The sequence below is a fragment of the Saccopteryx bilineata genome, chromosome 2, assembly GCF_036850765.1.
Source record: "Saccopteryx bilineata isolate mSacBil1 chromosome 2, mSacBil1_pri_phased_curated, whole genome shotgun sequence".
Taxonomy (NCBI): domain Eukaryota; kingdom Metazoa; phylum Chordata; class Mammalia; order Chiroptera; family Emballonuridae; genus Saccopteryx; species Saccopteryx bilineata.
Window position 1 is genome coordinate 221,856,924 of NC_089491.1, and position 12,798 is coordinate 221,869,721.

Genomic DNA, 12,798 nt, shown 5'->3' on the forward strand with positions numbered 1-12,798 from the left:
GCAAGGACTTGTGCTGGGAAAGATGACCGTGGAGGCTTATTGTCTGCCTCTGGCTTTCAGGCTCCCTGGTGGGCTGTACATCTCCAGGACAATACCCAAGCCTTTGTCTGATGGTAGACAGTGCAGAATATAACAAAATACAATACAGAGTTCTTTGGATAGATTTGGAAATAAATTTTGGTGTCTATCATCCATCTACACATGCATACAAATATTGATTGACTTACGACCTATGCAACTTACGGCCATTCGACTTTACGACCACAATTGCTAGCCATGACTGCTCCGCATCTGGCAGTGTAAGCGTTGCCCAGCTGGGTGTACAACAGTGCGGACCAGCTTCTGGCAGCACTACCATCTCCACGTGCACCATTTCAACTGTTATCTCAGACTCGGTACAGCAATTTGTGGTTTGCGTCTTGGATATTTTTCATCAAACCCCTCCCAAGATGTCTACCAAGAGGAAATTGTCTTTGCAAATATTAAACCAGTTGTACTGGTAATGCAGTGTTTTACTTAAACCTGACGAATGTAAAAATAAGAAACAAAATGGTGTAGAGATGGTACAAATGGCATAAAATGAACAAAGAAAATTATGATATATAACAATAATAAAAGAAAATTATGATAAAACATTACTTAAAGGTTTTTATAACATCATTTCACAGTACTGTACATATAGCCTACTCAACTTACGACCAAATCGTGTTATGACTGGTCTGTCAGAACCAATCGTGGCCGTAAGTCGAGCACTAGCTGTATATGTATGCATATATACATGAATGAATCTATTGTTAATTTATCATCTATCTTTCTGTCTGCCTACCTTTCTATCAATCATCTCCCTATCTGACTATCCATCATCTATCTATCTATCTATCTATCTATCTATCTATCTACCTATCTCTTTGTACTTATTTCTTATACGAAAGATCTCAAAGCATAGCCAGACTTCCACACCTACCTTCCCTACTGTTAACTTTTTTATAGCTTCTCCCACAACATGGAGCATGGTGGGTCATAAGGAGCACTGCATGGTTTCTATTTGAATGAATCAATTTAGTAGGAGAAAATCTTGGAATAAGGCTTCACCCAAATCATTGTCTAAACAAATTAATAACCAACATAATATATTGATATAACTTTATAATAGTCCATTTTTTTATTACCAGAAATGATTTTATTTCCCCCCCAAATTTATATGTCTGCAACTTATACAAGATGGGGCAAAAGTAGGTTTACAGTTGTTCATATGGAAAGTAATACAATACTTAATAAATAATAATAATAGAATAAACTCTGTGTTTCGTGTACTCACAACATAAACCTACTTCTGTCCCACTTTGTATATACATAAAGGAAGGCTAGCTGCAAATTGCACAAAAAAGGAATCATTTTAGAGAACAAATAGAAGCTCTTCCTTGTACTAAAATACCTCCAGCAGGGAGCTGGTGGGGTATGTGCTTGGTCAGGGAAGCCATTCATGCATTAGTTCCTGTGGGAGAATCCAGTCTGCCTGCCCAGCCCAGCCTAGGCCACTCACCTGGTAGTGCACAAAGCGCATGTCCCGCGAGTACAGGGCCGCGGTCCACTGGCAGCTGTGGCCCGGATGCACGGCTCTGGCCAGCTGCTCCAGCGTCCTCTGGTGGTGGGGGTAGAACTTGTGGGCCAGTGTCATATGCAGCTGCTTGGTGCAGGGCTTCACGGTGCAGTCTGTGAAACCAGGGAAACACAGGTGCCCACTGTCAGCAAGGCGCGCCTGGGATGGTTACGCACCCAGGCTCAGCAGCACGGGCCTTTATACATGGCCTTCCTGTCTCTGCACTGGGCTTCCTTGGCCAGAAAGGACTCCACCCACACTGTGCCATCTCTCAGAGTTCACCTTGTACAGGAGATGGTTGGGTATCTGCAGAGTCTACAACAATGTATAGAAGAGGTAGGTAGGTAGGTATAGAGATGTGATGTTGGGAGGTGTTTAGGGCCGTTAATTTGTAAGCTAGTTGCCCGAACAGTGATTAATATTCTTGAAGTTGATGCTGGTTGTGCACGTTCCTTGGTGGCCTGGCCTGGTGGCCACACTCTCCAGATCAATGACTTTTTGTTCAGCTGCTGACTCTCAGGAAGAGAACGCAAGAGGCAGCACAACTCTGTCGGACACGACCGTCCCTCTGATGTCTGTCTCACTTTGGCTGGCCATGGTCTTTCTGGGGTTCTCTGCTGGTGGGGCCCCAGCCCTCTGGTCCTCACTCCAGGGCTCTCAGGCCAGCCAGCATCTGATTTCAGCTGGACCACAAAGTACTTTATGGTGACTGGGGAGGTGGTGACCGACGGAAGCAGTACAGAGTATGGTATCAGGTAGACCTGGCTTTAGACCATTTTGTTCTTTTTGGTGGGGCTGCATTAGCCTGACTCAGCTTCATTTCAACAGCAACAACATGGAGATCAGGAGGGCTGCCTTCTGGGGCTGCCATGGAAACCAGTCTCTGAACCCACAGTCTCGAGGAGCTTTTCAGCAAATCTTAGTTACCTGCCTCCTGTCCCACAGGTGACACACACCGACACACAGAGTCTTTTCTCCCCTGAAAAGTCCTGCGGGTACTGCAAACACTTCCTGCAACCCAGGCTTGGTGGCCCCGCCCATGTTTTACCTGCCTTTGGTGGCAAACCAGACACCGAGACACCATGGAAGTGAATGTGGTTGTCGGGGAAATTCCTTCTCTCAGGTGTCTCAGCTGTGGGGGCAGGGTGGCCTTGCCACGTGCGTCACGGTGGACTGAGAAAGACCCACTGCTTTTGGCAGTGGAACCATCAGTGACTCAGCCCGACATCTGAATAGGCCCTTGTCTTTTCTTCCATCTGTGTCCCATGCCCATGGGGACGTTCTGCTGGGGAGGGACCCAGGAGACACCGGAGCTGTGGCTGGCCTCTCCTCAGCCCTCAGGGTCAGGCACAGGGCACAGGCAGCAGAAGGGCAGGGTGGAGCTGCCTCAGGATCGAGCGATGGACATGAGGTTAAAGGCGCTGTCTCAGTACCTGTGGCTGCTCAGTAGAAAACCCAGCTGGCGTGGAGGGGAGAGAGTTGGACTCCAGGTTTAGTCCCACCACCCACTGGGTAGGAGACTCATTGATTTCCTGGGGCTGTTGTAACAAATTGTTACAAACTGAAATCTGTTCCCTCACAGTTCTGAAGAATAGAAGTCTCAAATCAAGGTGTTGGCAGGGTCCACTCCCTGTGGGTCTCTGGGGGAGGGTCCTTTCTGCCTCGTCCAGCTTCTGAAGGCTTCAGGGGTGGTTTGTGGCTGCATCACTCAACCTCTGCCTCTGTCTTCATGTGGCCTCCTCCCTGTGTCTCTGTGTCCTCTTCTCTTCTTACAGGGACACCTATCATTGGATTTAGGGCTCTACTCCAGTATGACCTCATTTTAACTAATTATATATGCAAAGACCCTATTATCAAATAAGATCTTTTTCTGAGGTTGTGGGTAGATATGAATTTTAGAGCACAATGTTCAACCCATGACAGTGACCTTGGGCAGACATAATACTCTTCAGAGCCTCAGTCTCTCCATTTTTGAAACAGGCAACGAGACCCACTTTTTGGGAAAATGTAGAGAGTGAGGTACCATGCCAGCTCCGAGGCAAGTGGCTGACACATGGCACCAGGATAAAATTCACATTGTCTTTTCAGAAGCAGGAGATTAAAGAGCCATCTTTTGAATTTACATAAAGGAGACGGGGGCTAAGTTCATGACTATCCAGCAACTACAATCCCCAGTCTCTACAAGCCAGCCTCCAAGTGGAAATCTGAGATTCATCGACCTGGGTTCATAGACGTCCAAGGACCCCTGGGGCCCTGAGTTTCAGAGGTGGAAAATCACAACAATACTGAGCAGTACCAGGAACTGTAGGGAAGTCCCACAAAAACAGGCTTTGTTGTTCGACGAGTGAGAGCCTTGCCATTTTGCAGAGAAAGGAAAACAACTCAGTGAGTGGAGGTGACCTGATGAAGGCACACCCCTAACCAGAAACATAGGAGCAATTTACATCTTTGAAGGTCAAATCCAGATTCTTCCACTAATGCCAGCCAGAGCCTCTGTCTCCAGATCTGGCTGGTGTTTGGAGAAAAGGGAATTTTGCTGATTTTCAAAGTTAGTCTAGATAATCTTTCCCCAAGAGGCCAAGGAGAAAGAACTTAACTCATACCTAAAAATTAAAATAAATCAGCTAGGACTTGTGTTTTCATACAACACTGACCTGGTGAGGAGAGATGTCCAAGGTGGTCGTGGGGCTATGGGAGACCCCTATCCCTTGGTGTATGCACCAACTTACATTCCCTGTCATTAAATGGCCACACAATGTCCCCTCTTGGGACAGTTTGCCTGGCAGCTGGAATATGGCAAGTGTTTGGAAAGTCACTTTAAAATCAATACAAATAACGCTATTTCCATTTAGAGACAAGACCACTGCTGGTTCCCAGAATCTGTCTGCTTACCTTTTAAGGATACTTGACTCATTAGGGAGGATCCAGTAGAATTGTTCAGCCTTGGATTAAGGCCATATCAAAGAAGACCCTTGGCAAAGGAGAGCCATCGACCATCGCTGTGTTAAGGAACATCCTACATGTTTCCTGCCCTGGGATCCACCCACTGTGTCCAAGTTTGGCAAGCACAGTCCCAGACACAAAGGGGTCACTTTCTATTAACTGGGCCCTTTGTGTGTGACTTCCCAGGGCTACCTACCTGCTAAGACAGCTGCTTCTGTGGCAAACGTCATGGCGAATTCCCGGATGACATCTGCAGGACTGTCATTCACGAAGAAGCCAAGGTAGCTGATGGAAGAGTGGAGGACCAGAGGGACCACCGAGGGGAAGGAGCCCAACATCCTGTCTCCAGCTCTCTTTAGAGCCTCATACAGACACTCCACCTTCTGGTCTTCACACTAAGGGAAGAGACAGCCATGTGCTCCCTCAGTTCTTGTTATAAGGTCACCATATTAACCTAAAGTAAGAGGCCTTTCAAAGTGAGAGGCAACAAGCATTTCTTTGAGATCAAAGAAAAGAATAGCTATTTGGGAAGCACTGATTCATGCAGAAGCCTAAATATTGTTCTGATTAGGAAACAAAGGCCAGGGAACTTATGAGAAAGGGAAGGGAAACAATTATATCTACATAAGGAAGTCATTGCTATTGATGCAGGTAACACAGCACAGTGAGGCTGGTTCTAAATAATGTTTTTAATTTTCAGTCCGACAGTCATCAGTCCTCTAGTCATCATGTCTGCTCTGCTTTCTTGTTATCGTTGCAAATAGTTCTTTGGGGCACAAGGTTGCTTTAAGCTCAAAAGTTTATTTTGCCCTGTTCAACATTCCAAGGTTTGAGACAGCTCCGGCTTCATTTTAAAGTGGTTCCGTTGCCTGATTAGGCGGTGGTGCAGTGGATAGAGCATCAGACTGGGATGCAGAGGACCCAGGTTCAAGACCCCAAGGTCGCCAGCTTGAGCACGGCCTCATCTGGTTTGAGCAAAGCTCACCAGCTTGGACCCAAGGTCACTGGCTTGAGCAAGGGTCAAGCCCCACGGTCAAGGCACATATGAGAAAGCAAGCAATAAACAACTAAGGTGTCATAATGGAAAACTAATGATTGATGCTTCTCATCTCTCTCTGTTCCTGTCTGTCCCTATCTATCCCTCTCTCTGACTCTCTATCTCTGAAAAAATAAAAATTAAAAATAAAATAAAGTGGTTCCATTTATTATTTTTAACATCTAGTTATGTAATTAATAAAAAATTATGTAGCCTAGCAAGACTCTTTTCTGTTCACAATGGTGTAACATGATTTATCTGGTTCATATGTTTGTGGTTATGGATTTATTCCATATAGCTGGTCTTCAGTTTCTTAGAGATTTCAGGTAAGAGTCTTTGTGGAATGGAACATTATTTCAAATGCTCAGGTTGGAAATCCCTTGTCACTTAAACTACAGCCCCTCACGCCCCATCATGTTGACTCAGCCTCCGTATCACATCCTGAGCCAACCCCCTTTCCGTGCCAGGACCCGGCTGTGCTCAGCATGGCACTGATCAGCTTCTGGAGGCTTCCGTAGACTCCGAGGCAGCCACAGGTTCACTGCTGAGAGCCTCTTGCAGACCTGGCCCTAGTGACCAAGACAGACATGGCCCCTGGAGGTATCTCAGGCTCCCCATCTGTCTCTGGCAGCAACAAACGCAGGTGAGGCTCTGGTGCTCGGTCCTCCTCCCCTTCTGTCAGCAGGCGTCAGACCTGCAAGGCTCACACAGTCCATCTTTTCTTCTCTGTTATCCTTCATAGGCATTTCTCCCATAGGAATCTCCTCCGCTTCTAATTCTGGGGTCTGATTCTTGGAGGACCATGAACCAATAGACTCTGATCGTGACTCCTTGCTGTCCCCAATTCACTGCCCTCAGTTCTGTCAGTACACTTTTCTTAGGGCCCCAATACCAGTCCCTACCTCAAAGCTGCTCCCTAATCAGTCACCTGGAGAGACTTGTCTGAAGTGCTAGGCCTGACTACCGGGTGGAGCCCACAGAGTGTGCTAACATCAAGGCTGGGCTAGGGTGTGCCCTCCCCAGATTTTTCTGATGGGAGCCACAGAGGAAGTGGTGTCTGTCCCCTCCTCCCTCATTCTCACACCTCCTTCTTCTCTTTTGAGCAGCCCAGGTCCTTCTTACCTTCCCAGGACCCCTATGGAGCTGCCTATTTGACCATTTCCCAAATCAGGACCCTTCCCCTGGCAAAAAACAGTCCTTCGTTTGTGACTGGCCCAAACCCACCTATTCCTCAGTTATCCATCTCACAGTTCTGAAGCACTTCCTCTGTTTCAGGCACTGTGCTCATTTCTGGGGATGCAAAGCTGAGTGTAGGACCCACCTTTATCTGAGGGTTCAGTCTGGCAAGGATACAGAGATGCCCCAGACACATTGTCATACAACAGGGAAAGTGCCCCTAGAGAGGTAAACAAAGGGAAGATGGGAGTACAAGCAGCAGTAATTCCTTCTTCCTGGGAAGCTGAGAAAGACTTAAAAAAAAAAAAGGAAGGGGATAAATGAGTGAGATTCTGAAGGATGCACAGGAGTTGATCAGATGAAGGTGAGAAGGAAAGCAAAAGCTATATCACACAGAGGTCAGCTAACACTGCAGTTGTGGACCGCCCCATAAAAATAGACCAAGTGACAGCCTTCAATTTTGTCCCATCACTACCTAGTTATCACAAAAAATGACTTCAGTTGCTGTGTTAATGAGCATTAAAGGCACGTTGAATGACTCACCGTGAAAAAGTCACAGAGTGTTATGTGAGGGAAGACTTCATGAGCTCTGTTCTTTGTGCACTGACGTCTGCTCTCTCTCCAGAACTCTTGAAGCTTTTCCAGCAGGGACCCCATGGGGCAGAGGAAAAGAGCATACTCCTGGGGGATGGGATCATCCAGAGACGGGTCATTGCAATGACAGCGCAGCCTGCAACAGAGAACAGGCCGCTCTCAGCCAGTATTGCAACAAAAAATTCTTTTCCTTTGGAAGACAAATGCCACAACAACACCTCAGAATAGCAGGCCACCTAAGGTGCACACAGCACATAAATCAGCCCTCCACTACCGCACAATGAGGTGCTCCCAGCATGGAGCTTTGTGCAGCGACAGAGCAGGTCAGGACACACCCAGGTTAGATGGATCCCAAGTCAAAGACCAAGAAAATGAGAGAAATCAAAACCTGGTCTTCAAATGACCTTTGTGGTCCAGCCATCTCCTTAGTGTTGAGAAAGTTTGTGGAGAAATTCTCATTTTAATTTTATCTAACACTTCAAATGAAATGTTAAAATCAAAACCACGAACAACTAGATAAAATGGAAGTGGCTACTATGCTTTCTTTCAACTCAGAAAAAGTTATCTTAAGTACAAGAGGAAATAATATAGAACCCAAAGTTCAAGTTCATTCTTACTAATAATAAAAATATGAATTAAAACAGCCATTTTTCTCAGCTGTCAAATGAATGAAATGTTTTTCAAAGGATGAAAGTTATGCTCAATTGTGTCAAGAAGCAGTGAAATTTAAGGATGAAACTGTGTAATCTTTATATATGGTCATTTGCCAGTAAGTGTCAAGAAACTTAAAAATACCCAGATCATTTGAACTAATAATTCTACTTCCAGAAATGTAATCAAATGAAAAAAACTTAAGTATAGCAAAACTGTATGTATAAAATATTCATTGTAGGGTCATTTATAATGGGAAAAAAGGAAAAAAAAACTAGTAAATTTATTTATCTGTTCATTAGAAAGTGTGGTTTTGAAGAATTTCTAATGACTCAGAGTTGTGCTGGTGAGATAATATTAAATTTAGAGAGCAGTATGGAACCATTTGGGAAAACATTAGTTATGTGCAAATATACCTTCCAAATAATAATAAAAAATACCATTAGAGACATCTATCCCTTCACCCTGGTTCACTGTCCCTTTCTAGAGGCAATCTCAATGGTCAACTGCTTTGTCTTCTAGACATTTATGCAATAAACTCATAGACAACATTTGTATATGTTCTCTATAAATCATATAAGCCAGTGGGACTCAAAGTGTGCACCAGGGCACACTGGTGTGCCCTAGAAGATTTCCTGATGCGCCCTTATGGTATTCCAGAGAAATATGTACCTGTTGGGGACCAAAAAACCAACAGGGTTTTTGGAGTTTAGATTTTTGGGGGACAGAGGTGTGGGGAATTGCTGTAAGCTGACAGTCTGCCCAAATACCCACCTCACTTGCCTGATTAGGCTGCAAAAGGCTGTTAAGCTGTGGTGCTAGATTGTTTACACTACCCCCCATGTTCCCTGAAAAGACTGAAGGCAAGTTTCTTCTATCCTTTATTTGGTGTAAAGTTAAGATGATATGTATGGTGGGGGTTTTCTGCACTCAACATAATTAAGAGTAAAAAGAGAGGAATTCTTCAATGTATTGATGAGGAAACAAGAATTTGCCTTTCAAACAGATACCCAAACATTGAAGAAATTGCTAGGACACATCAGGCTCATGTTTCTCATAAACACAAGAATGAAAAAACTTAACACATTTGCGCTGAGACCTGCCGAATTTACTAAATCTTACTAAGAATGTATCCCTATATATAAAAAGATAATGTTTTTGTGGTTTTTTAAATTTTTAACCCCTCTTTTTTATAAATTCTAAAAAGCATAACTCAAAAAATGTAACATAAAAATGTTTTTTAATGTCAGAATAAATTTAATTTTGTCATCTTTATTTCATTTAATTACCATAAAAACATGCTTGGACTTTATATTTTTTTCTTTAATATTTGACTTAATTATTATAACATTTCTCAGAAATTTGTATATAGTGTGCCTACAATAATTTGTAGGATTTTAAATGTGTCCCGACTTCAAAAAGTTTGAGAACCACTGATATAAGCCATTATTTTAATTATTCTGCAGCTTGCATTTTTTTTACTCAACAATATTTTCTGGTTTCCCCCTGTTAATAAAAATCTAGTTAAGCAGGAACCTTCTCGGGGCTGTATAACATCCCATCACATATAAATGTAATCATCCATTCATCCATTCCGTTGGTGTACATTTAAATTGTTTCCTTTTTAACATTGTAATTAATTATTTGTACTTTTTTTTTAAGCATTTGGTATTTCTCCAGTGGACGTCCTTAGACTTGGAATGGCTTGTTTGGGCAGCTACACACTGTTCAGTGTTGATAGACAGCCCAAAGTGCAGCCAGGAAAGTGAAGAGACCACCCCTCCCTCCTCCTCATTGACACTTGTTTTTTTTTTTTTTTTTAATGTGTGTGTGACAGAGATAGAGAGACAGAGAGAGAGAGAGACAGCTAGGGACCAACAGACAGGAAGGGGGAGAGATGAGAAGCATCAATTCTTCACTGCATCACCTTAGTTGTTCATTGATTGCTTTTTCCTATGTTCCTTGACCGGGGGGCTACAGCAGAGCGAGTGTCCCCTTGCTCAAACCAGTGATCTTTGGGCTCAAGTCAGCAACCATGGGTCATGTCTATGATCCCACACTCAAGCCAGCGACCCCTCACTCAAGCTGGTGAGCCTACGCTCAAGCTGGATGAGCTCATGCTCAAGTCAGTGACCTCGGCGTTTTGAACCTGAGTCCTCTGTGTCTTAGTCTGATGCGCTATCCACTGCACTACTGTTGGCCAATGACAGTTGTTTTTAATGGTATCTTAATTTCCACCTCCTTGATTATTAGTGAGGTTGGGTCCTTTCTAGGCTGAGGTAGGACTTCTAGTCTTATTGGCTGAGGGACCAACCAGGGCCATCCCAGCAGTGGGCTTGTTGTCTAAGTCAAATCTGACAGCTGACTAGCTAGCCTAATCCAGAGTCCTGGTGTATCTCTGTCCTGTGGAGGGCCACATGTTTTGCCCTTGACCAGGAGTTTCTGGAGGAGAAAGGCATCCCCATTGAGGACATGCTGGACACTTAGAGACATATTGTCTGCTCTGGAGAAGGCACCCTAGCCTGATGGGACCTGGTTTTCATTGAGTTTCACTCTGGCTGTTTTGGGGTAGAGTGAGAAGGGACTTCCCACCTAGGGGCAGCATGATGGCATCATGGTACATTCAGGCAGCACGATGTTTTAAAGGACGGGGTGCTGTGTCTAGATTCCCAGAGTAGACAATGGGGCCTGTCGCCGTGGATGGGGTGCACAGTTACACAGCTGCAGGGTGGTGGAGTTGCTGGAACCAGCGATTATTGCCCCGCCCCCCAACCACATGGCTCTCCTTAAGATGCAATGTGCCAATGCCTTAGGAGACATTTACGACCCCAGTAAATTCTCCTCCATCATAGGCAGCCTGAGAGAGTGGCAACTTCTATTTTAAATCAGCTAAAGGGGATCTTCCCTAAGTATTCAACAAATCATGTTAATATTTTCTTCTTTGACAGTCACATTTGGATTAAACCAGGTTAATAAGTGAAAGAAGCCCTGTTTGAAGTCCTCTCTCTTTTGTTTTCCATTTTAAATGTGGGCTCTTTATTCCTGTCCTTCAGTGCTGGGTGGGTCTGCGTGGAGGGGCCCCTGCCCCACCCAGACAGTACCGGGCACTTCCCAGGCCCACCCTGCAGTGTCCTCTGCCCACACTCTCCAATGTGCCAGGACGCCCAGCTCACCAGTCTGCTGCCTCTTCCGCCGTCTTCCTCCCAGTAGCTGCCAATGCTTTCAGCCTGCAGGAAAGGAGAACGCAAGGAGCTTTCAGAACTCTGCCTTCCATTTCTGGGGGGGGGGGGGAGAAAGAGTGAGAGGCAGGGGCAGCCCTGCCATGCATTGGGCCTTCAGGCACACCCCCATGATACTACACAGCTGAAGGCAGCCCCCTGCCTCAGTCCTCCATGTGGCGTCACTGTGGGTTTTGAAAACACAGACCTGCTCACATGCCCCTGCTCACTTTCCTTTTGGGGCTGCCACCTCCAATCTTCGAGATGGAGTCCAAGGGCGCATGCCCTGAGGTCCACACATGCCTGCTGTCTCTCTCCCCTGTCATCCCCCAGGCACCCTGCACCAAGGCAGGAGGACCCACTCTTGGATCCTCTGGTCAGCCTCAAGTAGCCATAGCCCCAGCTCGTACACATGCCTCCCTGCCAAATGTGGCCATGTGCTGACATGCCCAGAGTTCTTCCAGGCCCAGGGTTCATCCCTCTTCCAGGAAGCCCTCCACACGCAGCCCACCAAGGTCTGCAGCCCCTCTGTGTTCCCCTGCCACACACAGGCATCATGCTTATCATCTCAACGGGCTCTGGTCAGTCTGCCTCCCTTACCAGCCTGTGGGGCCCGAGGCCTAACTGTGCCTTACTCATCACTGTCACCAGGATGTGCACATGTCATGTTGAATTGAACTGAACCGGACCAAGTTGGACAGAATGAAATATGTCTAAGAGAATTTGTCCAGGGACAGCCTCATTCAGGGCAATGAGGAGCCCAGGAGGCTGTGGCCAGTGCCGCCGCTATGTGGTCAGTACTGACGGCAGGCGTCTCCTGCCGAGGTCCCAACAGAGAAGCCTGGGCGTGGAGCCTGCCTTTGGCGCTTCAGACTAATGAGAAGTTTAAAACGAATTTCCCACTGCCAGCATGTGGCTAACGTTTAAGTAAGAAGGAAGTTGTATGTGTGCCTGTGCTGCGGTGTCAGGAGTGTGACAGGCTTTCCAGGGGCTGTAGAGAGCAGGGCTTGGGTCTCGCCCTACCTCCACCTGTTCTTCTCGGCCTCAGAAACCCCATCTGCCCCCAGCAGAAGGTGCTCAGGATGGGGTCTGCACATGGCAGGCGCTTTGCTCATGCTGGCTTCCCTTCCCTGTCTCACAGGCCTCTGGTTTATCATGAACACAACATGAAGACCAAGTCCTGCTCTGGTTTGGAAGAGGACAGGCTCTGGTTTCAACATGATTTCACCCAGTTTCGTTGGGATTTTGTTATAATGCTTAAGGAACATTTGCCCCCCTCCCAAGTCCAGGGTTACCAAGGGTACTTCTGACATATTTTCCATGTGGATAAGCATTCAAAAGGATCAGCTCTAAGAGATCAGCTTCCTATGGAAACTGTAACCCAGGTTCAGTCTCATAGCTCATTGTTTCGGGGACTTCTTCCCTCTCTGAGGTGGTAACTCCTAAGGTGAAAGTTTTCTACAAGAGCACTTGTTCCTTGGGCATGTAGGATGGTGCTAACTCAATAGATTCTTAACCGTTTTGTTTCCTTATCAGACATTCAAGAGGTTTTTCCTAAGGACAAATGGTTTCCTTGCACC

The 12,798-nt window shown here is 45.9% G+C and overlaps 1 protein-coding gene across 4 annotated transcripts in view; it reads right to left on the reverse strand.

Moving 5' to 3' along the window:
- UBASH3A (ubiquitin associated and SH3 domain containing A) overlaps positions 1–12,798 on the reverse strand; it is a 39,582-nt gene that overhangs the window by 26,254 nt on the left and 530 nt on the right. For all 4 annotated transcript variants that reach the window (XM_066254946.1, XM_066254948.1, XM_066254947.1 and 1 more), the window contains exons 2-5: positions 11,174–11,227; positions 7,299–7,485; positions 4,740–4,938; positions 1,544–1,713 (exon numbers count right to left, since the gene is read on the reverse strand). In XM_066254946.1, the coding sequence (XP_066111043.1) occupies positions 1,544–1,713; positions 4,740–4,938; positions 7,299–7,485; positions 11,174–11,227 (610 nt within the window). The remainder of the gene's footprint in view (positions 1–1,543; positions 1,714–4,739; positions 4,939–7,298; positions 7,486–11,173; positions 11,228–12,798) is intronic.